At 50.9% G+C, this 25,634-nt stretch overlaps 1 protein-coding gene across 2 annotated transcripts in view; it reads left to right on the plus strand.

Moving 5' to 3' along the window:
• The first annotated feature begins 451 nt into the window (after positions 1-451).
• The window catches only part of LOC144469467 (zinc finger protein castor homolog 1-like), a 34,903-nt gene continuing 9,720 nt past the window's right edge, over positions 452-25,634 (plus strand). For both annotated transcript variants that reach the window (XM_078179797.1, XM_078179798.1), the window contains exons 1-2: positions 452-510; positions 24,737-25,315. In XM_078179797.1, the coding sequence (XP_078035923.1) occupies positions 477-510; positions 24,737-25,315 (613 nt within the window). In that variant the 5' untranslated portion in view covers positions 452-476. The remainder of the gene's footprint in view (positions 511-24,736; positions 25,316-25,634) is intronic.

Genomic DNA, 25,634 nt, shown 5'->3' on the forward strand with positions numbered 1-25,634 from the left:
AATTCTGCTAAATTTCAAGCTGTCAGAACTTGAAAGAAACTCTGCTCGTTTTAATAGGAATTTTGCTACAGAAGTGGAAAATGTCTCTAAAGCTTGAAATAAATCGAATCGCCGAACCGCGTCGCTGGATAGAGTTTAGTTGCAGGAGGAACGTCGGTCGTTATCGGAGATGGTTTTTGAAAACGTAGAGATTGCGGAACAAGTAGGGGGGACGGTTCGGAGGGAAGGTCGCTCCAGGGCCCGGATAATTTGGCGGGTTTTTTCGACGACACGCGACACGTGTCGCGGCAGTCGCTAGGCATCATAGAATCGTTCGGTTCGTCCCCCAGGGCCTGCGTGGGCGCGGCCGGCGGCCGCCGGCCGGCGACGGCCTCCCTTTCGTCCCCCGACGCGAGCCGGCCCTGAGCATGCTGGTGCATTGTACATCGTAATGTATTTTCTTTTAGGTACCGCCGACAATAGCGAGCCTGGCGGCGATGAAGGTGGAGGCAGCTGACCCGAAGGTTTCCGGTGAGTTACTATTTCCTCCTCCTTACGGAATTATCGGGATCGTAATTAGATTCAAATCGAGTCCCCGGCGTTCGACGACCCTGCGCGCGAGCGAGCGAGCGCGCGCGCGCGCCTCTCTTCGGGAGGGAGGCCACGGAGAAACAAAGAATGATAAAGGGAAAAAATCGGCGCGGAGGGATAGGGGGAGCGGGGAGAGCGTGGGCGTCGGGACGAACGATGATCTGGTTCGATCAGATTCGGCGCGGGACGCTCTTCATACTCTCGTGATTTCATTCTTTAGTCTCGATTTTGCAGACGAATTTTTTCGTAAGTTTTGCAAATGGAACAACAGACTATAAAATTTTTATATGTATATGAATTTTATTCAAGCGTTTAAGGCGAAAAGCTGGGCAATATTCCGAAGTAGGTACTTTTCAGATCTTTTTCTGAAACAAGTAGATTTTGCTGCAGTAATGTGTTTAAAAGAAAAATTTAGTGTGAAGAGAAAGGCTATTTCTTTTTTCAGAATTAATTCCTATCCGTCGCGTATGTTCGCGAAATCGCGAAGCAACTTAAACACTGCTTGAACTGTTGAAAGCTGCTTATCTCGTACAACATGTTCTCTGGTCGAATTTTAATCCAAGCTTGAAATGTCAGATTCGCTGTGACAGCGATGGGGGTGCGGCAACAGGTGGTTGCAAACTTTCACGACGGGAGAAGCGTTAATCCGAGGACAATTTCTGGCCAATATTTCTAACCACTAAACGCGAACAATTTTTCCATTTGTCATACCGAAATCGCTGTACCTTGTAGATAATATATCTCCGCTAAATTAATCTGTCGGCTTTCCTGAAAATGGATGGTGTTTTATATAATAATTCGGATCGGTATTTTTCACGGTGTTGTAAATTGACGATTCGGGCGTCATAATTAACCCATCGGAGACAGAATTTTTCGGGAGAGGCACGGGGATGGGGGTGCTTATAGGGGACCTGCATGAATCCAATCCGTTTCCACGCGGCCCGGTTCTTCCTCTCTTTCCCGATCTCGTCCGCGGCTCGGCGGCTAGGCGGCTAGGCGGCTCGGAGCCAAACCCCCTTCAGCCCCCTCGTGGGACCCACTTTGCGCTCATCCCATTTCCTTGATAATTCCCATAATGCTGTGGGCGGATATTCCAATAAAGGGGGAAGAGCCCCCGGCCACAAAACGCTGAAAGCATGGGACACGGCTCGATTCGTCAGGTTGCACGCGTTTCACCAGCCTGCACCGATTCAATCGAATAAATAGAAGAAGATGGGACCGGATCGAGCCGCCCGCCGCCGCAGCGCTCGCGTTTCGGAGCGCGTACACGCTCGTGCGTCCTTCGTTCAACGAGATTTACCGATCCGACGCCGGCCGACCGTGGGAATTGTTAATTGAGAGATGCGGGACCATTGTCCACGAAATTTAAATAATTCGGAAAGACCTCCCGGAAACTGACGCGACCACTCCGGATCGATCATGCTGCGAAACGTTCGGCCGAGTCTTAGCCGGCTCGTGGCCGTCCGTAATTACGCGTTTTCCGAGACTCGTTTAACTCGTTCGACTCGCTGAAAAATTCGCTCGGATACAAGTTCGTTAAACCGATCCGAGATAACAGGAAGGAAGGATGTTTTCATCGAGAGTTTTGTCGGTAGCCATCGATATCTCCGGCACTTGTTAGTTATCGTAAAAAGATCGATATCGGCGCGTTAATTTGTTCGAAAATCGCGTAGCATCTGCCTTTCGTTTTCCAAAACCTGTACACGGTCGGGGGGGATAAATGAAGGTAATGAACGGGTTAATTGAAGTTCGATAAGACAACGAGGCGCGCGTAGGTCCGATTGAAAGAGCTTCCGCGGTCGGACGAGAAGGTTTTCAGTTGAAAACGAAGAAACGAATCAGCAGCGACAGCGGAAATTACGGTAATCGGTTGACAAAGGAAGGCCGGGACGGAGGGGGAAACGTGAGAGACGGAAAGAGCAAGAAAGAGAGAGAGAGAGAGAGAGAGAGGAGAGTGGGCGGCCTCTCTCGGTGTCTCTGTAATCCAGAGACACATTCCCACAATTTCGGATCGTCCAATCAACGTCTCGCACTCCCGGACGATATTAAGCCCGCCGTCGCGAGATCCGCGATGAAACGGAATAAAATAAAATTGTGCGCGTTGCCTGTGTCGTGTGTAGCGCTGCCGTTCGCCGACATACAACAAAAAGAGAAGGCGAGAGAAAGAGAGAGAGGCTCTCGGTTAGCAGTGCGCGCGAGAGTACGAGCGAGAAAGAAGAAAATAACGCGAGAACAGAAAGAAAGACAGAGAAACGTAGAACAGTGGAGCAGCGCGGGAGAAGAGAGAAAGAGAAAGAGAAAGAGAGAGGGAGAGAGAGAGAGAGAGGACAGCAATCAAAGCTGATTAAGCCCACAACTGGGGAATCTGTGGGGCCAGTGTCTCACGCCAATCTCGCCCAATCAGCCGGTTGGCCGGGGAGATTTAAAAAATAGAATGCCTACTGTCAATTGTCCCATAATTTAAATAAATCGAATAAATGGACAAAGTGGCCAATTAGAGTAGTTGCTGCTTGCTGCTTTAACGCATTATTCTCTCTTTCTCGCGGTGTCTTCGGCTCTCTCCGGTTCCTCCACGTCCCCATCCCCCTCCTGCCCCCTCCCCCTCCCCCCCCAACCCCCTTCGTTTACCGCCCTGGTTCTCCACTCGTCTTCGGACCGCCACGGGGCACCCTCTTTCGAACTTCTTTCTTCTTCGCATCCTCTGCTCCGTTCCCTCCACCTCCACCTCCACCACCTCCTCCTCCTCTTCTTTTTCTGCCTCCCCTTTCTGCATCCTCGTCTCGCGGGGAACCCCCCCACTATCGACTGCAATCGCCGTTTTCGCGCTCTGCCCTCTGACTCGGTCGCGTTGTTTGACACGGACACGTTACCGCGTTGCCGCGTTACCGTCGCCGCACGCCGGCCACCTTGCACCGTGTCGAGACTCGAGAGGGCTGCGCTCGCGAGGTAACAGCGCCGTTACGACACGGATGACTTAACTGCCGACCGCCACGCATCGCGCATCGCCCATCGCGCTTCACGAATCAATCTTCGCGGGAAGACGGCAGGGCGCGCACCGCGTTGCCGACGCTTCCGTCGATCGCGATCGATACGATCCAGCCTTTCTTCGGCGGTTTTAGGTCCATGAGAATCATTTTTGGCCACCCGCAGAGGCAGATTCGGAGCCTGTCGGCTCGCAGAGCTTGTTACATTTGGTTTGGAGAAGTTTGGTTCGGTAAGAATGGAGAGAGATGCTATCTTGTCAATCATAATCGCGAGTCAATACGCCTCTTGAAGCCGAATAGATGTTTTCGGTCTTGGAATCGCTTGGCTTTGGGAGACAGCTGATCGATCGGTTTTCTAGCAATATCTCCTCCTAGAAAAGGCCGCGGCGTCAAAGAGCTGGGTTGAAAAGTTGAAAAGAAAAAGCTTACGCAATTCTGCGTGGAAATCGTTTCTCTTAATTGTATTTCCATCGGAGAAAAATCGAGGCAGGCGTCGGGCACGACAGCGGAACGGAAGCGTCACCGTGGCCGGTCAATTAAAGCCGAGCTCAAAGGAGCGAAATTACATTTCCATCGATACGATCTGCTTTCGGATTTTCTGATGTAGAGTAATGGAGACAGGCGCGCGGTGCTCGGACTCCGGTGTTCGGAAATGCGAGCGGAGCCCGACGGCGCAGTAGCAAAGTTCCAAAGCTCGTAAAGTAGCATCGGGCCGCGTGGTCCGGTTGCGGGCTCAATTAAGGTTTATCGCGCGGCAATCGAGCGTAATAGACAATTTTCGGCGGGCCGTCGAATATTAATGCGACACGGAGCCGCGTAGACTGTTAATTAAATTGTATTTAAAGTGAATTAACGACCGTGGCGTATCAACGAGACGGTTAAGGCCGCGCCGTAAATGAATGTCGAACAGGTGCAGCCCCGGCCGCGCAGACGACGGTCCTCCGCGTACGACGACGGTAATTGTTAAAGTCGTAAATTGCTTGTAATTGTTAAAGCCCGGCCGGTCGGGTCTGGCCGGGCCGAGTCGAGCCGAGTCTTGGCCGGGCCGGGCCGTCGCTTCGATATCCCTGCTCTGCTGCTCGATCGACGATCCGATCGACGATCGAGGAGCAAAGGCTGCCCGGGGTCACCGATTACCGTTTCATTTCGCTCCGAGACGCTCTCGGAATTTATTCACCGATAAACATAGCAATCTAGTTCTCTAGCATTTCTACAGAGAACGATTCTTCTCCTCGATCATTCCCAGCTTCCTTTACGAGATCATCGAACTCGCAGAATTTGGAGAAACGTTTCAGGCACCGAAGAAATAATTTTGATAGGATGTTCTCGTCGAGGGGAGCGAGGGAGGTGTTCGATCGCGTTCTCGAAGAGAGAGAGAGAGAGAGAGAGAGAGAGAGAGGGGAACGCGGGGTCGGCGGGGGGGTTCGCTGGAAGAGAATGCTTCGTATTAAGCGGCCAATTATGCGAATCTGGCTCATCTCGGCGAGCAAGGCCGGTGTAACGCATGTCTCGCAGGTAGATAAGGTACCCTCCCGTAGCCACGCCGTACACCTACGTGGGCTGGCAGTCAGGCAGAGAGAGAGCCAGTCGGCCAGGCAAATAACAAATAAAGCATAAACGGGAGCTACAATAAATAACTGGTGCACCGCCGCGTTCTCTGCATATGCGCTGCGGCGAGAGAGCCACGGGGCCCTTCGGGGTCCCTGTCCCCCCGCTCCCTCCACTCTCCTCTCTCCTCTCGCCGTTCTCCCAAGAACCACCGACGCGTTCCTACGCCCCCACCATAGGAGCCCCCTTTAAGGTCCATATATATGTCACAACGCGGACGCGAAGGGAGCCGGGCTTTGAGAAAAATCGCTCCTGACTTATGCGGTTGCCGTGAAAACGGATTTGGGGGATCGCCGGAGGATCGGCTTTTGTGCTTCCTCGACTTTTTTTCATTCGGCGAGCCGGCCCTCCTCGGGCATCTTTTCGGGAATCGGCGAATCCCCTTTCTTCTTATTCGTTCGTCCACGGAGATTGATTCGGCCGTGGAAGGATTTTTCGACTTACCCGGGGGGCAGGTAGGCCATCCACCGCGCTCGGAACGCGTTCCGGCCGCGAATATCTACTTACCGCGTTTGCGGTTGCTCGACGGATTTTGCCCGAGAATGCACCGAAGACGGGATGCTCCGCGCGAATTTCAGCTGCGTTCTATCCTGTGTCAAACCGGCACCTAGCACGAGTTTCGAGAAAGAGAAATAGAATCGGTTCGTCTCCCAATTTCAATAATCTGGCGATAATTGTATCGCGAGTAAACAATCAGGAAAGGTCGCGTCAATTTCGAGAGGATAGTTATCGAGTCCCGGGAGAGGAAACAAAACCCGTGTGGGATAGATACGCGAGAAGGTGTGGGAAAGAGAAAGAGAGGAAGAGCGAATTTCACGGTCGATTAAAAAGCGTTTTAAGTTCGTCGAACGAACAGCTAAATAAATATTTGACAGCCGGATCTTCGATTCATCGTTCCGCGATTTTCCTTCTCGCCTCGGCTTTCTCGCCGCGGCTGTTCGCATAATTGGTTACAGATGCATTATTCTTCGAGAGCCGGGTCTCGTTCCGCGGCCCCCATGCATAAACATTAAACTCTTACGACACGCGTGCTCGTTCTCTTTTTCTAGCTCCGGGCCCCGGTAACGATTGTGTTTCTAATTTCGCCGATATCCCCGAGCCATTCCGGGCTGATTGAAAACGGCGGTAATTATTTCGGAAACGGCGCGCCGCCTTCTTTCGCAATTCTTTTCAATGAAACTCTTCTCACCTCTCGAGAATTCACAAAAAATTAAACGACACGTAAATTTCCAAAAAATTCTGCTTCCTTGTCAAAATAATCGGCATTAAAAAGAAGAGGGCTGCGATAAATAGCTTTAGATTTTGGGAATAATCGGAACGCTCGAAGTTTTCGCAAGAAATCGGCGTCGGAGGAATCCGCGGTGATTTTCAGAGAACGGAGGGAGCAAACGGTGAACCGGGGCAGCAGAAGAGAGGCCGAAAAGGGTGCGCCTAGGGGGTCCGGCAGCCATAGCATCGAGTCCGCCAACCTCGTAAAAAGCCGGTCGAAGGCCGGGGCGATTCGAAATTTTATTATTTATATTTGAAATTTATTATCGCCCGGAGCGAGGCCCCGGGGCCCGTGGGCCCCGCGTGTATTCTTTCCGCGGCGTTTCTACGGGGCCCTCTCCTCCCCCCCTTTGCCGGATCCTATTCCGCCGAGCCGGGGCCGCGCCGGGGCCCGGTTCTCGCGCCGTCTCGTCGTCGCCGGTCTAATTTATCGTTCCTCAACTTTTTATTAATTTCTTACCGCTCGCGGAATCGCGATCGCATTAAAAGGGAACGGTCCACGGCCGTTCAGCGGTCACCGAAATGCATCGGTACACAGACGGAATGCCGTCCCTAATTTTTCGCTCTTCTCCAGCCGGCCCCCCTCCCCCCCTCCCTCCCTCCCTCCCCGCGTTCCCGGTCCTCGCGAGCGGGGCCCCGTAGGTCCCCGTAGGTCCCCGTAGGTCCCGTTCCCTCCGCTCGGAACCCCCCACGCCTTTCGGTGCCCTCCGCGGCGAATATCCTCTCGGACGTGTCCTCCTCTTGTTCTTTTAAGCACGCGGCGAGGCACGGCGAGGCGAGACGAGGCGAGGCGAGGCGGGGAGCGTCGAGGCGCCCGCTGAGGTTGAGGATGAGGATCCTCGGGGCCCCATCGATGCTATCGGCACCGACAGAAGAAACGCATTTTTCCGCAAACTGTCGCGGCTGCTGCTGGCGCCCACCCCTCTTGCCCCCATCTCGCTCTCGACGCTCTCATCGCCGCAGGCCGGACCCTCCACCCCCGCAAAAAGAGACCGGGTTGAAAATTCCGTGGCTGCGGCTCCGGAGGATTTTTCACTCCGCGACCGACCCAATGGAGATTTGCGACCTATTAAGACCGATTCTGGCTCACTACTAGGGGCTCGTTTAGAAAATGGAAAGCTGTTTTTTTAATTACTGCCTGCCGAATTTTATAAACTTCGGATGGTTCACGATATTTCAAGAACTTTCTGAAGATCTGCGAACAAATCTAGGTACGGAGAAATAAGTACTTTGATCGTTCGAGATTAAATTAGGAACTCATTCGGTGCACATTACTTCATTCCATATAGATTTTAATATTGTGTCTGTCCATGGCTGACTGCTATTGCAACAAATGCTGCTACTGCAGTGATATTAACACCGCACTTTGTTAACATTAAATCTGCGAATCCCACAGTTTAAATAATAATATTAATTACCATAGATCCCACCGAAAAATCTACGTTCCTATTATGAGATAATTGCTGCCAGCAAGTAAGAAATTTCGTAGCGAGGCTCGCGTGTAGCGATCGATCCGTATCGATCGTGATTCCCGAAGCAGGGGATGACGAATCGGTGTCCCGCCACCTAGCGCGGCGAGGAGGGAACATCGTTTTATATTTTTTCCCAGTGTTCTCTCCGTCCGCTATAATTAACGCGAGACCGGGCCAGGCGAGGAGAGACCAACAGAGTCGAGAGATGATGCCTAGAAGAAGAGAGATAAAGAGAGAGAGAGAGAGAGAGAGAGAGAGAGAGAGATCGGGAAGAGGCGGAGCAGAGGGTTGTTGCGAGTGCGAACGGGGGCTAGAATATCTGGCAATAAAAGTGGCGGAGTTCGAAAAAGGGAATTGCGAAACGAAGCTGCGAATGCCGCAATGTTTGTTGGCCGCGCGATTGGCCCCGATCGCCTTTGTATCGGGAAACAGCGATTGGCAATCCGCATGCCGTCCTCGAAACTCAGGAATCCATCGTTGCTAGATCGAAACGAAACGATACACGCGCCCACCACCCGCTCTCCCTCCCTCTCCCCCCCTCTCACCGTTTCTCTCTCCCTCCCTATCGACTCCTCTTTGCGACGAGTGTATTTCAGCGGACACACACAACCTCTCTCTCTCTCTCTCTCTCTCTCTCTCTCTCTCTCTCTCTCGTGTCACGCGCTTCGCGCCGCTTCGGATCGCTTCGAGAACCACTCTCTCGTCCCCGTTTTTTCCTGGCGGACGTTTCGCGATTTTTCGACCGCCAAGAATACGACTTTATCGCGGCGCCCGATTAACTAATCGAGATCCGATCGCCTCGATCCACGGAGCCGTCGACTGCCTCCTTGATCCGGCCGCTTTAGATCTTTGACGATCCGCGAGCCAAGCCGTGGCAAATTCGATCAAAGATCAAGATCGACGAACGACAATTCGTCTCTGAGCTTGGGATTATGCCGTAGGCTCTTTGGGAAGCGGTCGACGAGAAAAGAAGATCGATGGATCCAATTGGTGTCGGCAATTGTGACGTTCTTTGCACGGAACGTGAAGTTCATCGATGAGAAGAGTTGGATTAAATGCTGGATATGTACAAGCTATATATTAAACGCGATAATCAAGTTTTGAAGAGAACATTATATATTTGCAAGGAAAGCATATATATTTATAGGGCAATTAGGATGATTCCTGAAGCCCTCCCTGCCGCGTCTCTCTCTAGTTTGGCAAATATTTGCGGCAGCACGCGGGTCCCGATAAAATCGCTGTTCCCTAGGAAAGTGGTCCGAATTCTTGAAGAAAGCGGGGCCCCGCTCGGCCAGGCTGGACGAAGGACCCGGGGCCCGAGGGTATCGCGTTACGAAACCGCCCGCATAACAATCGTCGCGAATCGTTTGCGTTCCAGAGTGCCAGGTCTCGGTGGATCTCGGGGGGGAGGGGGCCCCGAAGAGGCCCCCCGAGAGAGGCGCGGGGGGACCCGCGAGGGAGGGGGGCAAGTACCCGCGGTGGCTCGTTTTGCTCGAAACCGGAATATTTCTTCTCCCTTTCCGGCTGATTCTGGAATCCGAGACGCGGGGCCCCGCGCATTCCTTTTTTTTTCGGGGGCCCGCTTCTCCGGTTCGTTCGCCTTTTTCCTGACGGTGTTGGACGGTGTTCGACGGGGTTCGACGGGGTTCGACGGGTCTTGCGGGTCCGGGCCGCGGGGAAAAAAGGGCCCCGGCTAATTAATAGAGCCGGATTGAGGAGGCCAAGCCAGAGAGGAGAGGATCGACGACGACGCTCGCAGAGGGCCCTAACGAAAAATAAAATGCGCCCTCCTCGAGAGTAAATTAACAGAGCGGAGAGAGACCGAGCTGCCGCGAGCTAATTAATAGAGCAGCCGGGGGCACAGGGGAGGGACGAGGGGGCCAGAACGGACGGAGACGGGGAATCGAAGAAGGAGAGAGAAAGAGACGCGAACGAGAGAGAGAGAGAGAGAGAGAGACAAAGGTAGAGTAGAGAGAAAGGGCCCGATATCTTCCGTCTCTCTCGTTTTCGCCCTTTTTTTGCGAGATCTCGAGGATCCCGAGGATCGCGGGGTCCTTCCAACGACGATGGTCTTGTTTCCCTGGCCGCTGGCTCGCCTTTTATGAATCGATTCGATTTATATTCCCGCGCGTATAAATATTTAAGTATGCAATTAAACGCGGCGGCTGAGGATGCGTCGGCAAAACGAGGAGCACGACGCGAGCGTAATGATACGTCTGTCGATCGGCTGCCCGGCAGCGGAAGTACGGTTCTGGGACCTAGCCGAGTTCTCCCAGGATGTAGGCTACAGTGCTAATTCTATTAGGGTTGGAAACCAGTGCTAGGGGATTCTTTTTGCCCGGCGAAAGGCGGACACGCTGCGTTGGCCGGGTGAAGGGTGAAGGGTGAAGGGTGAAGGAAATCGTGGCGGGCCCATTAATTAGCCTTTAATGTAGAGATAGTAAATTCTATTACGGGGTGGAAACGAACATGCTCCGCCTTTTGTCTGATTGTCCGGCAATCCGCCATCCGGCTGTTAATGGCCGCTCCGAGGAATTTTTAATTGCGACGCACGGTGGTCAAGGATTTATGCTAAACGCGTTCTTAGAGCGACCGAGAGCTGCTCTCCTCAGCCTTCGGTGTATTTTTATCTTATTATTTTTTTCTTCAACGGTAGTTTACTGCCAAACTTTAGTGGACAATGCGGTGGTGGTGACGAATCGGCTTTAATCGGCTCTGAATTCTTATTTGTTTCTTTTTGCATCGTAGTTCTCTTTGCCTCAACGAAGCGTACGTCGATTAACAAAATCATCGAGATTCTGAATGGCTTACGCGTTGTCCTGAGAATATACAGAGCTCGTGTGTGATCAGAGTCTTTTTTTTTCTGGTGAAGGTAATCGAGACCAATCGAAGTCTCTCGAGTTTTTTCGGGGGTTTGGGCTCTTTTTTTCCCAGGTTCGGGGGAGATCGGAGTTAAATACACCGAGAGCAACGATCTAGGTGGATTCGTTTGAAAGGGCGATTTGTCAAACACTTTAACAGCTGCCGCACGCCGACAGCATTATGGAGAGGAGAGAAGAAAGAGAGAGAGAGGGAGAGTAGTGTATTATCGATTTTCACGAAGTAATTCAGACGCCATGCTCGTCCAGCCACGCGGAAAGCGCTTAATCCGAAACCCTTCGAACAGTTTTGCACACGTTAAACCGCATGAAACGTGATGTGACCCGTGGCCGGCGGCTGGGTCGTAGGGGAACGCTTGCGGGTTTCGGGATTTTAATTTACAATTTTCGTCGAATTGCCGCACCTGTGCCACACCGACCAACAAACAAATTCTGTCACCTGAGAAACTAATTAGTCAAATTATTCTCAACTATTTCTGCGACTGGTAAAAAGCTAGAAAGATATTTTACGAAATATCCAGTCGTTAGACTCTGCTCTTTCGATTCGATGTATATTCGCCGTCCATATTAAATGCAATTAAAAATATTCCACTGGAAAATAACAACCCAGACGACGTTAAAAAAAAATGGAGCAGTGCTTCCTCCTCGACGCGACGCGCAAATGACCCCGCGCTTTTATAAATGCAAGGTCCCCGTCGACAATTCTCTATTATAAAATATCTGCAACACAAATTATACCATAATACGATGCAAATTTGTGTGCATAAATCGTGTTTGCAAGAAAACAAATACCGTCGCCGTGTCATTAACCAAAACGGACCTTGCACCCGTCTCTCCGTATCAACCCTTTGTGTTCATCGAAACGGCGTTTCTCCTGCGCTCGAACGCGCCGGAACGCTGAAAAATTTCACTTTCCGCGTGTGTTTTTTCGACGAAGGATTTTTCTGTCGGAGGATTTCTCGACCGCGCCTTGATCTTTTTCGTCGGAAAAAGGGTCGCCAGAAATATACGGAATATCCGCGAGCGTGCTGTCGGCCGGCATCCGGTTGACTATTTCGAGAATATAATCGCGAAACGAGTGGAAAAGGGGCCGCGGGGCGATCGCAAAATGCGCTTCGAGTACGAGAGCCGGCGTTCTCTGCCGCGTAATGGCTCGTTTCGCTCGTAATAAGCCCCGCAACGACACCAATGGCACACACCGACAACTTCGATTCGCTTCGCCGACGCTGTTCAAAAAGGTCGGGATAATTGTCATTTTTTCAATATTCCGTTTCGCCCGCGCCATTTTCGACGGAAATATTTTTGGGTTATTTTACGAAGCGGTTGCTTATAAAAAAAATGCATCGCGTGAACGTACTTTTATTAGACACTTACGTTCAGCTGTCCGAACCAAAGGGATCGAGATCGCGGCGTTAAAAATTCGTAGCATCTTCGGACCGAATATCCCTCTGGAATTTCAAGCAGTAGGAGGAATTAGGCGACTGTCGATGGTGGCAAAGCGAGTATAAACGGTCAGACCCGCGACTGGTTTCACAAGAGCCGCGAGTTTCCGGTCCGAGGGCGCGCGTTCTCGGAAGCGACCCCGTAAATCAATTTCCCCGTGCCGGTTCGGTAAAATCACAGAGAGAAAGAGCTCCAAAGAGAGAAAGCGAGCGAGAGGGAGAGAGAGAGCGTGGCAGCGCCGTGTCGCTAATAAATCGAGCTTTCTTCCCGGGTTTATCCCGCGTCGTTCCTCGGGTTCGCCATAAGTCGCTTAAAGCCGTTGCTCTTCGGCGCTTTAGTAATTCGAGTTAGCTGTTCAGCCTGTGCCCCCTCGTCCTCCCCTCTCTCTCTCTCTCGCTCTCTATACTCTCTCATCTCTCTTTCTCCCTTCGCCGCGCTCTTCTCTCCCTCTGCGCCTCTGTTATTTCGCGCTTGGCGAAAATCGAGAAAAAGGAAGAGCACGCGTCGTCGCACCGTCGGTGGAAACGACCGAGAGAAGAGAGAAGAGAGAAGAGAGAAGAGAGGACCGAGACCAAGACCAAGACCACGAACCGCCGATTGTTTTAGCCCTAGGCCAAACTAAAACGGCCGGAGAACTCCGGAGGGTCAGGGCCGTGCGCGAGGGGGCTCGCAGGGGCGCGGGAGATGCGCCGACGATCGTAAACCGTGGCCCAGACACGCGGAAATTTCGTTTTCGCGTGGTTATCCCGCCTCCGAGCCGCTCCGGAACTTTCGTTCGTCGCGTGGGATCCTGAATTATCAACGGCCGTCGCTCGTCGAACGTTTCTCCGTCTTTTTTTTACACCTCGAATTGACTGGCGAGGCAACAATTAGACACCCAGACAAGACGTGCCATTTTTATAAAATTTATTCTTTGCACTTGAAATTGTTTTCATTCTGGAACGCGGTCTCTTCTTCTGAATAAAACGTGGCTTTATTCGCATAAATACATTTTTACCAATCTTTTAATTACAGACGAATCTAGTACCGTAAAAATTAATTCGAGGCTGTCAGAGTGCAATGGATTAAATAGTTTTAACTTTGGCAATGCGAACAATGGGAACGTTGCGCAATGTTTCATATTTTAGGGAAAAAAGTATTTTCGTTGTTTCCGCGCGATCACGATTGTTGGACAAGTGCCCCGCCGAGGTTAATAGATCGAGATTCAGAGAACCTGGCACGGGTTTATCGTCATCAATGTCCCGGGCCATAACAAAAGATTCGGAGATTCTGAAAACGCAGATCTTCCGAGATTTATACGTCTCGTCTAGCTAAAGTCGTGGCCAATCTTCCCGTCGTACAAAGTCGACCCAGATCTTGTTTATTTAAGTCTTCCGTCGTAGAACCGCGTCTATTAATCCCAGCGAAATTAATAGCAGAATCGAACGAATGGAACAGAAAATTCAAATTAACGAGAAGAATTATTTCAACGCGAGCGTTCTGTCTTTGTTGCAAACTGTGCAGAAAATGATTTCCCAGTGGCACGACCCGCAAGACCGGCGACGATTTTAGACTATGCCGGATGAAAATGGGAATGTTTGTGCACGGTCCGCGGTGGATCACGGTACTGGGAAGTTCTGCGCGGCGTTCGCGTGGAATCACTATTTTTTCCCTCGCATTTTCCCTCCGCCTTTTCTGTCAGCCTCTCCTCTGTCTTTCTGCTCGTTCTGGTGAACGCCGAACAGCGGCGACGTCGAACGACGTGTGCCAAATCATGCGAGCGGAATCGGAGAAATTTAAAAAATATTCTAAATTTAATTACCCCGGCGACCCTCGGTCTTTCGAAATCGTCCGAGCTGCCAATGGCTGGTTGAAAAATAGCCGATCGACGAACCGTGTGTGCCCGTCGAGCCTCTAGCGGGGTGGCATTTGCATCGTTGAAAAAAGGGGAAACACGAGAGAAACGATTTCCCTCTCTCTCTCTCGCTCTCGCTCTCTTCCACTACCTCTCCCTCTCGGTTTCAGTGTGTACGAGTCGAACCTCTTAACCCCATCGACGTCGAATAATTCATCGGAGGGGAAAGGGAGTTCTAAAGAAAACCTTCGGACTTCAAAGAGAACGTTCACGGAACCAATCGACGAATTCGCGCGGCAATTTAAAAATTCGTTCCTCGGGGAACATCCTTTAAGACCGTGGCCTTTCGGCGTCCATAATCGTAACTTTTTCAATTAATCCCTCTGCCCGGAGGATTGTTGCGGGGCGATCTCTATTTGTGCACTTTCGCGGTGTTTATTCGGTGCTACAGTGATTCATAGACTCGGGATCTTTTGCTGTTGCGTACACCGATATCAAGACACTTGTTAATTCCTTCGGTTACAACATTTTTACAGTGCAAGTTCAATTCATTTAATACTACCGTGTAATCGTTTATATGGTCTTCCAGACGATGAAAATTAACTAAATGATACTCTATCATTTCATTGTATAATATATTTATATTCTTGAGAAAATACTCGTAATGAAAGGTCGCGAATTGGATTTATTTGCAGGTTCGATTAATCTGGTGTTGCTTTTTCGTTTGAAATCGTGCATCGCAGTTTTCTCTGACTAATTCTCATCGATGTGAGACACGAGATGCGTCGTGGGCAGAGAGAATCGACGACGAAACAAATGTTCTTTCACGGTCGCGTTAAAAAGCGAGCAGAAAGAATGAGTCGGGACTGGGCAATGAAGAGGTCAACGAGAGCCCCAATTTCAATTTCTCTTTCCCACGCTGATCCGACGTCGAATCAATTCCCCGACTCCATATTTCACTCAATGGCTCAGTCATCGAGACACGTCCACGAGTTTCGAGCCGCTCAATTGAGACGTCCGTCGACGTTTCGCGGAAATCTAAAACCCCCTGCCGCGAGAAACCCGATAAACAAACGAATTCCAAACGCAAAGCTCTCGCGATCTTGAGAAACATTTTAAAATTTTTTCAATTCGTAGATTAGATTTTTCGTCGGACTTTGATCAGACAAAATTCAACTTTCGATTTAAAGCGACGAGTTAAAAATTCTGCTACGGTATTTTAAGCAGCTGTCCTAATCGTTTTGAAAAATACAAACGAAATAATTTTTAGAACACCGAAACTCCGTTGTGGCTGTTACAGATACTATAACAAGAAAAATTGGCAAGCCGTGCAGGTACAAATTGTGATCGATCGAGACCTTAGACTATACAGATATACATGTATAGGTATCGTTACAGGTGCCAATTCTGCTGTCACTTTAATTCTAAACACATTTAAGACGAGAACGCAATAATTCAAGGGTTTCAGTGATTCGGGTCTAATCGTTCGCGACGATAGAACAACGATGAAATTGGTAAGCAGCAAAATTATGATCGGTCCACGGGTCTGCGGCAATACCGACAGCGCGCACAAGGCGTCGTCGCATTACGTAGCCAGCAATTTCGCTGTCACTTCAATATCCCACTCGATTCCGAGTAAAAACGAAATAATTTCTACCGTCTCGAATTGAAACGTCTTGTTTCGTTCGAGACGGTAATTTGACGGTCGAACCGCGTATCTACTTAACATCAGCGAGGCGTGTTAAATACGCGAGCAGGGCAATTCCGCGGAGGCCCAGGCCACGTTCTAATTACCCGAGGCGAGGATAATGGGGCCGGGAGGGGGGCAGCGAGGCGGACGAGGTTTTCCGGAAAAATGCGGGCGGACACGAGAGGAAGGGTGGATCTCCCGGCACACCGACGTCCAATCGGTGCTCGAACGCAGACGGAAACGCCACCGGGCATCGATAGAGCGTGGCGGCGCACTTAATAATAGTCCTCGCTCGTTACGCACTCGTCGAACTGCCTTGTTAAGGCTAACAGCCACTCGCTCTCGGGGAATATTCGAAAGTTATCGGACACGCGATCTCGTAAATCAGCGCGCGTTATGGGACATTGTGGAACTTTGAAATACGCTTGCCACCAGCCACCGAAGCACGAATAGCCTCGACGATTTGTCGTGGATTTCCCTTCGCGTACTCCAACCGCAAACCAAGAGCCCGAGCCATTTTCTCACCCGGAAGAATCTTCCGCTGCCAATCATCCGATTTTCTGCGATTTAGAATCTGTCTAATTTAGTTTAGCCTGTCGCCAATTTAGACCCGAATTCCATCCTTTTCCATCGTCAAAAACTCTACAGCGTAATTTAACAGGAAAATTTCATTTCCTGCTTCCGTGAAAGCGATCAATATTTCTCGAAGCAATTGTCTATTTGCGCGAGCGATATCTCCTTTCGAAAAATAAAGGAAACAGGCAGGAACAAACGAAAGCGTAATCTTCTCCGGTTACAGGCCACGCCGTTCGAAAAATTCGACTCGAAACGTCGCCGGGAGTAAACAGAAAGAGGGTCGACGGCCCTCTACGCAAATTACCAGAAAAACTCTCTCTCCCCGCACACGCGAGGCAATTAAAATCATCGATAGTCCTCTCGGAAACGCGGCTCGCTCGCTCGCTCGCTCGGTCTTCCCTTAATTATCCCGGGGTCTGATTAATCATCCGATCCCTTCAGGATCGTTTCAACGGTATCGTGTTTCCGGTAAACAGAGGGCGATCGATCGCCCGTGTTTTATTGCCGATCCATTTTCGCACCCCTTTCGGATCCCCGGAAAACTTTCGTTGAATGAAAAATCAGGCCTGTGCCCCGATTACCGGGCGTCGAATTTCGCTGTTTTGACAGCGGATCGACGATCCGTGGCTACACTCTTTTTTTTCACCCGAACCCCCCCCCCCCCCCACCGATCCCTCGACGGAATCGTTCCTCGCGTATCGGGATCGACACCAGAAATAGAGTTTTCGAAAGTCGAACAAAGGGGGTGCGCGCAAGCGAGTAGGCTGGCTCCCTCTTCTGGCTGTTTGAATTCGCAGAAAGGGTTCGATTCTGTTTATTTTCGGGAAGCGTGGGGGGTGCCACGGGGGTGGCGGGGGGCGCATGCAGGCGCGTGTGCCGCGAGGAAACGGGTGGGAGGAGAAGCTCGCACGTGAATGGCCGATATTACCTCTCACCCTCGTGAAAAGTTTACGTCCCACGTAAGAGCTCGGCCGAATTGGGGTGGCCGCGGCGTGGCGCGGCGTGACGCGGCGTGACGGGGCCGAGACACACAGGGGGCTGCGCCCGCGATAAGTAGTACGCGTGTTTTCGCTCCAACTCAATTTACCCCCGTAACGCTGGAAACACCGGCGAAAGGGTGGCCTTTCCTTTGAAACGAGAAATCTTTATCCGACACGCGGGGGCTGGGGCGGCCGGATTTTAGGGGTCGTGGAAAGTCCGCGTGCCCTCCCCCTCCCTCTTCCTTTAAAATTTAAACCCCTCGGAGTCGGGAGCCGTGGCTCTCGCGTCCGTGCCCCTGCCCGTTCGGCATTTAAAACAGTAGCCCCCTTCGTGCCTCGGATCGTGCTTTCAACCCCCTCGCTTTCGAGTTAAATAACAATTATTCTGCGCGGTTATTGGACGCGGAAATTTTCAAGGCTCTTTCTCCATATACCAGGACGATGTTTCAGTAATTTTATCATTTTTCCGAGGGATAGTAACGACGAGAAAAAATGTCAGGTGTGACGGGGTACGCTGTGCACGGTTTGGTCCTAGTTGGTTTTCGATTTAAAATTGAACTTTGGAACATCCACTTTACCCGGCAACTCGTGGACACGAAATTTTGTCGTACCCCTGCCTCTCTCAACCCCCCCGTAACGATATTAAAATAGATTTCTCCGTTTCGTCTTAGTTGGTAACGCTAGAACAACGATTAACCCAGTTCGGGTCCACTCGGTCAATAATTCCGGAAACGATTGTTCCCCTGACCGGCCTCTCCCTCCCCCCGTTTAAATTTAACACGGCCGCCATGACCAAGGGAGAAACGAGGTATAGCGCATAGAGGGGCGGGGGAGAGAGAGAGAGAGAGAGAGAGAGCGAGGAGGGGGAGGCGGGTTGCACATAGCCGCCACGGCTCCGTGAAAAGAACGGCCACGGTTGGTAGAGAGAGAGGGGGTTGACACTAAGTAGCATGTCCGTGTAACAGTGGCCCGAAAAATCCATACGTCCGAAGGGCAGCTAGATTATAATGAAAAAACGAAGGGGGTTGGAGAGGGGCGAAGAAAGGAAAAAAAAAAATTCCGCGCCTCGCCGGAGGGGTAAAACGATACCAGCTACATACGCGACATTAATGAATGCGCCTTTAGAAACCGGCGCGGTGCGGTGCGGTGCGGCGCGGCGCGGCGCGGCGAGCAGGGAAGAGAAGGACGGAGACGCGCGTAGCACGTGGCTCGATTGCTTTAACGACCGTTTGTACGCGCGCGCGTTCGCTCGTTCACGCACAGCGCTCTCTCTATCTCTCTCTGTTTCTCTCCGAAACTCTCTCCGCACTCCTCACGAAAGGCTTCGACGATGGACTCGAGCCGCTGAATAATCGACGACGATGAATAATCCCGTTTTCGGTGCATCGGGATTCGGCCCTGACACTCGAGGCTCCGCTGATCAAAGGGAACGACGAACGAAACTCGCCCCCCCTTCCTGGTCTCGGAAGAAAACCCTTCCGCGATCTTGCCTTCGGGATGAATGGCTCCTCGTGAGACCTAATCATTCTACCGAGCCAGGGGGGGATCGAGAGGTTTCCCTTTTTTTCAGCGACTCTTTACCATCTTCCCCTCCTCCCGCGAATTTTTATGCGAAAGACGGAATTAAGAATAGCACCATCTTTTACCAAGAACGAGACCGTATTTACCGAATCTCTGTACGGTCGTTGCTATAAAGCAAAGAATTAAAACGAAGGTTTGCTAGTCCCAGCGTCAACTGGAGGGTTGGAAGTGGCTCTTATCTTCGAGCAAATGTCGGCAGATTTCCAATCGAATTCGTAGCTTGGTTCCGAAGGCTCGGTTCCTGGGAATTCTGTCGGAACGAGCGAAGTATAGAAGTATAAATTCTCGCGCACCCATGAAAATGGTGGCGCCAGTAGGGTCACCCGAAAGCGAGCTGAAACGGGAAAGTTGAAGGTGGAACCGAAGAGGGGGCGAAAGCTGGCGAGAGAAAGAGGGGACACGCGAGTAGCTCGGACGAGGAAAGGAGAAAGCGAGAAACCGCGTAAGGCGGACACTAAAACTATTCTAAGATCCTCCGCGAGAGAGTGTCGCGGACTTATTGTCCCTCGGTGAGAGCAACGACGGCGTTATTTCTGTCAAAATTACGTTATGGTCGCCATTCTACTGTCCCGTTTCTCCGAGCGCTATCCGTTTAGCACCTTCTTCCTCCGTTCGTTCGTTCGTTCGTTCCTTCGTTCTTCCCGAATTTCTCTCTCTTTGGCCGGCCGCGACTCATGGAATCGGACCAGAAATAAACGTGGCCGAGCGCGCACCATCATTATAATTAACGTCGTTTCCTTCTTTAGGGAAGAAGAGCCTCTCCAGAGATGGCCGAGAAGAACCGCGCGACGAACGCGTCTTCTCGGACTGCCTCCTTCCGACTACGGGAATTTACGATCTCTCTCCGCCACCCCGGGTCCTCCCTGCCGATAGAATTATTCACGCCTTTGTCTACCCTGAGCCTTCCTAATTATTACTCGACCGTCCACTCGCGAGATTTATGAACGGTATTTATAGCGGCCGGCACTTGCGATATCCGTGGATTCGACCGCGTTCCCAGGAACGCCGCCGTTCGCGCATTTTTCTGCGGCTTCGCTCGCCTTTGCCCAGCAAAAACTACACGCGATTTTCTGCGCACAACTTTTCATTCAACACAGCTATACTCTGCTAATCTATATGAAAATTAATTCTATAGAAAAATTGTACAAGGTCTCTAGAAAATTCTAATATATACAGTTGGTGCTGAAAGAAGAGACTCGGTGAATTTTTCTTTAACTACGTTAGATAAAATTTAGATAACTACTCCTGCGTATTAAAATAATTAATGGTAAATTTCCTTGGAAATCCCATGCCGCGAGTTAATCGTGTCGAAAAGAATGTTGCACGAACGGCATTTCAGCGGTCGTAAACGTCGCAGTCGAGAGAGAGAGTTCAACGGAGCCAAAAATCCGCGGCAATAAAAACCCGTAGCGGAGGCTCGATGAAAAATGGAAGTCAGTGAAACAGAAGTTAATATTTGGGGGTTGAAACAGCATCTCGCGGTTGATCGCTTCCGTTGGTGCTCCGGCGAACCCTTGCAGCTTCATCAAAAATATTAAAACTCACCGTCACAATATTCCCACCAGCCGCTCGCGCTTCCATCCCCCTCGCCCCTCATCTCAACGTCCCCGGATTCAACGCAGTCTCTATTCTGGCTCATTAAATCGCATCTGGCCGGTTACTCCTTTGCCGGAGCCGTTTTTCCGGAAACAATGTTGTGACGAGGGCCGTCGAAAAAAGGGGTACCAGGCGAGAGAGGGGCGGGTGGAGAGGCGCGGCTGCCCGTTGGGAGTTTTTTTTGTCGATATTTAGGCCCTCTCCTTCAGACGAGGAAGAGAGAGAGAGAGAGAGAAAGGAAGGAAGGAAAAGGGCTGAATGGGGCCCTTCGCAAGGAGAGAACGGACTCGCGACGCAGCGGGCACTTGACGCATTATCCAAACACGCGATTTTGTGGGTTAGGTGAACGTGTACCCCCCTTCTGCCCCCTTGAACCGTTGACAGTCAATTATTCGCCGGGTCGGCCGACGAAATTGCTTCCGCGTGGAATTGTTAGAGTATAATTACTTGGACCGATCTCTTTTTTCCTAGTTGGAATCATCCCCCTGGGTATTTTGGCGCTCGAGACCTCTTTTCACCCTCCGAGAGGGTCCACGGCTAATTATTCGTTGGAACCCGGGAGCTACTTCGATATTAACAATAATTTTTAGAATCGACTGAATGGACGTTATATCGAACGAGAAGCGCCCCTTTCGGCTCTCTGAAATATTATTATTATTCTTAACCCTCGTGGGGGTTGGTCAGATCGTTTGGAATTATTCTCCGATTGCGTTGTAGTTTCGCGTACGGAAATGTTTACCGAATATTGGTTAGATAAAGGACGCGCGCCTTTAGAAATATCCAGAACGCATTTCTAGTGGATGCAACCCCTATAAATGCACTCGTAGAATGCATTTCCAGCCTATCCAATTTTTTTTACGACCTCGAACATTATCATCGATACATTCAAACAATTTACTGCATCAAAGATATATCCGTTGCAAAATAAAAATAGATATCATCCATCTAGATCCGAAATACGCTTTTGCAGCTTCGATTCCTCCCGCAAGCTTGACAACTACTTCTCTGCTGGGCTGTCGTTCCAAAGAAATATTTGCGGGGCGCAACTGCGAACGCACAATAAATTTGAAAAAAAAAATAAAATCTCCCCCGGATGAACGGAACAACGAACTCTTTTAATTCCAAGGGACAAGATTTTCAGTTGGGAGATTTCAACGTATCGCGGCAAGGCAGGAACAGTTTCATTGAATTCTCCCATTCGATGAAATCGTGTCTATAGGCGGGGTCTCTCCGGGTGCGTGTGGGTCGTGCGTCCTCGAGGATTTCGGGTGCACGCAGGTCAGGCTCGCATAAAGGGTTACGCTCGTCGAGGCCACGCGGATTAAATGATTAAAAAAAGGAGGACGAAAACAGGAGAGGGAGAGGAAAAGAGAGGAGCGGTACGGCGAGAGAGGGAGAGAGTTAAAATACGGGGGCCTGCTTTTCAGGATCGGGCTTTTTGAAAATTTCAAGCTACTGGGGCCTTCCGACCTTTCTGCCCCCCCTCTCTCTCTCTCTTTCTCTCTCTTTCTCTCTCTCTCGTCGCGAGTTTCAAGAACCACGAATAGAAAGGGTTCTGCCTGAAAGGTGGATCTCGCGTTAAGGGTAGGAAAAGGGGCGTCGAGGGGAGGGGGGAGCACGGCAGCCTGGTGCGTGTCGTCCCCCGAGTTTCTCATATTTTTTAAGATTTGCCCCCTTAAGCCGTGTCACGTTTCTCTTATTATTCGACCCCGGGTAGAAAAAACCGGACCGGCGTTTTTGAGACGCGCCGTGTGGGTGGCATGATCTCGCCGGGCGCCCCTTAGAACTACTTTCTATAGCAACTTGTAGCCGAAACTTGCGATCGGATCACAATGGGGGGGACATTAATCCCTCGTGTCTGCCTCCGCGCTCGGGATCCACCGATTTAAGCGCTCCGTGCGGTGCACGCCACGAAACGCTCGCGAATATCTCCTCGACGTTTTCAAATACCGCAGAATTCTCTGGACTTTATTGGGGGAAATTTCGTCTTCGCGAATCGCCAGGTGCCGCGCGACAAAAGTAAGAGTGAAACCCGAGTATCGAGCGTTTACAAATTCCGACATCGATTATCGATACTCTCCGACCTCGATTCCGAAACGAAAGCGTGTTCAAATCGTCGACGGGATCGCGCGAGTCGATCGTCGCGTGCCGAATTCGCGGCTCGCCGTTTAAATTAATAATTCGCGTTCAACGGAACCGGGAACGGTCCCGCGTATTATTACGCAACGTTCGGTTATGGCTATTAATCTATCCTCCGGCGTGCGGTAATTATGTAACGCAGCTGCGTGTTTTGTGCGGCTCGTTAGAGCCACCTTCTTCCGCGCGCGCACGTTCGCGAGGAAATTCTGATCCGCGTGAATTTACAGCCGCAGTTTCTTGTCGCGACGAGAACGAAAGCGAAACGACGGATGGGAAAAAGAGAAGAGAGATGGAGAGGGAGAGAGAGAGAGAGACTGAGATAGCTTGGGGGTCAAGGCTCGATCGGTTGGTATTAATTAAGAATAAACCGCGAGAGACAGCCCGTGATTCGTCTCTCTCTCTCGTATCCGGGAACGTCAGACATTTTGTTGACGCCTAATTATGCGAGCCGCGTCGCAGGAAGCGTGCCAAAACGGCCGCGGTACCGACTGTCGAACGGAACCTGGCCTTGGAACTCGTTAAAAGCCACAACGGTGCATATTATTTCGCTAATCGTTCGTTCCCGCATCAATTTCTTAACTCGTCGCCTCCTAAAACTGTTCGTTGCACCGTTCGAAAGCTCCATGTTGCTCTAATGCAACAAGTGCATCGCTTCCGTGATGTTTGTCATCGCGTTTGCTACTTCTTGTGGCGAAAAAATTTCAAAGTTTCTGGAAGTTTAACCCTTTGCTGTTGAAAGTCCCGAGGACGTTGAAGATTCGATTATTTATGCGCGTTATCTGCAACGAAATAAATTGTTGGATGACGATTGGGGCCGGTGCATCGCGCAACAGTTGATTCGGAGAAGCATCCGGGTGTTCCTCGCGGGTTCCCGATAGTTTGCGGAACATAATGCCGGAGCATAATGCTCGGGGCCTCTCCCTCGCAACCTTTACCATTTCGTCTCCTTTCTGGCTGTTCGTTTTTCTTTCGTTTCGACCGTCGAGACGCGAGCCGGGGGGAACCCTTCCACTCTCTCTCGCGCTCTCTCCCTCTCTCCCTCTCTCTCTCTTTCTCCGTTCGCGTACACACGTGCGCATAAAACCCACGGCCTATACTATACCCATCCCCGCAGAAACCGAGCGAGAACCAGGGGGACCCCTAAGAGAAATATTCGACAATTTTTAAACTCGTTTCTGAACGCATTGAAACGCGCGCTCGCTCGCAGTCGGCAAGTAGGAATTTCTCGGAATCGGCCCGGGCCCTCGCGCGCGCAAGGGGCACGCCGGGCTCGGCTCGGCTCGCGGTTTCCGGCGAAAAGGGGGGCGGGGGACACGCTGTATATTCTCCCCCCTCGGTTACATATTTCGCGGTTATTCGCGGGATTCCTGGGACCGGTGGGAATCATGTTCCTACGAAATCAACCGGAGGATTTTTAGCAATTCGGGGTTCGACCTTGTCCTCGATTGCGATTTTGCATCGTGTCAAAGAGTATCCACTCGTTAATGTCAACTAATTATTCCCCAATTGCCGTACCCTATGCGTAGGGGTTTGCTGCTTTTAATTCTTATCGATGCCATTTTATTTTTTTATCAGTGGTGGAGTCGTATTTCGCTTCAAAAAAACCTTGCATCCTTTCCACCATTTGTTTAAATATTATTCTAAGTTTTGGATCTGCAATTATTTATCGATTAAACCACAGTACATTCATTTGCAAATTGTAAATGAGATCGGTGCCAACTGCCTCTAAAATGAATTTATTGATTGTTGGAAAAAAGAAGTAATTGCTCAACGAGCGGCTAAACGTGTTGTGCACGTATTCGAACCGCTTGCGAATAAGTGCATCGGTAGCTGCTCTGTTGTGCGCCTCGAAACTGCATCGAAGAACTCGGTAGATAAAACAGCTGGTGCAGCAGGGCCGATAACTCTGTAACCTTCCGTAGCAATGCATTTCTACCTTGCCAGCTGCATTCCGGCAAGACAGAGAATTTACCTTCACGCTCGACGGTACCCGACCCCTTTCACCTTCGTCCGACCAAACAGAAACCTGTTCGACGCGGCGCGGCGCGGCGAATACAAAAAGCGTGCAACAACTATATCAAATTAATAATCGATCGAATAATTTTCTGATTTCAGCTCTGCTGAGACAAAGCATGTCTCCGGTCGCGGACACGCTGATCGGTAGCTCGAAAAGCTCGGTGTCCCAACCAATAATCGATTACTCGCGATACGTGAGGCGGTACACGTCGGGCCAAGAGTGCGGCAGTTCCTACTGCAAGGAGTTAGGCTGCCGCGAGCATTTTCACTGTCTGGACTGCAGTGGTAGGGTGTTCGTGAAGAAGGAGGAGATGATCAGGCATTTCAAGTGGCACAAAAAGAGGGACGAATCTTTGCAGCACGGTTTCATGAGGTATTCGCCGACGGACGACTGCTCCGAGAGGCATCCGGGCCGCGCTTGTCCGCACAATCGCAAACAGACCCACTACCACTGCATCCACGAGAACTGCGACAAGGTTTACATATCCACGTCCGACGTGCAGATGCACGCTAATTACCATCGCAAGGACTCGGCCATCATACAAGAGGGCTTCCAGAGATTTCGAGCTACCGAGAGCTGCGCTACCGAGCACTGCACCTTCGTCGGACAGAGGACCACGCATTTCCACTGTCGCAGACCCGGCTGCAGGTTCACCTTCAAGAACAAGGCTGACATGGGTAAGAACCATCTCCTTCTGCTCGTTATTTCATCCGCGAACTATGTAGTAGGGCGCATCGTTCCTACACCTACACAACGTCGACCACCGTTTCTATCACCGTTTAAACGTACTTGTCCCGTCGATTTACCTCCTTCGTGCGCAAAGTGTTGTCCGCTTCATGGTGTTCGGTCCAAGTTGCCACCACTCCTCGGTCACCTGCAACAGAAACGCCTGTGCTTTTGTAGTCCTAGTTCTGAGAGAGGTATCCGCTAGACTCGTTTGCCAGAGAACCATCCGGAATCGTTGTCGTTCCGGATCCAGTTGCGACGTTTCTCTAC

The sequence above is a fragment of the Augochlora pura genome, chromosome 4 (assembly GCF_028453695.1).
Source record: "Augochlora pura isolate Apur16 chromosome 4, APUR_v2.2.1, whole genome shotgun sequence".
NCBI classification, from domain to species: domain Eukaryota; kingdom Metazoa; phylum Arthropoda; class Insecta; order Hymenoptera; family Halictidae; genus Augochlora; species Augochlora pura.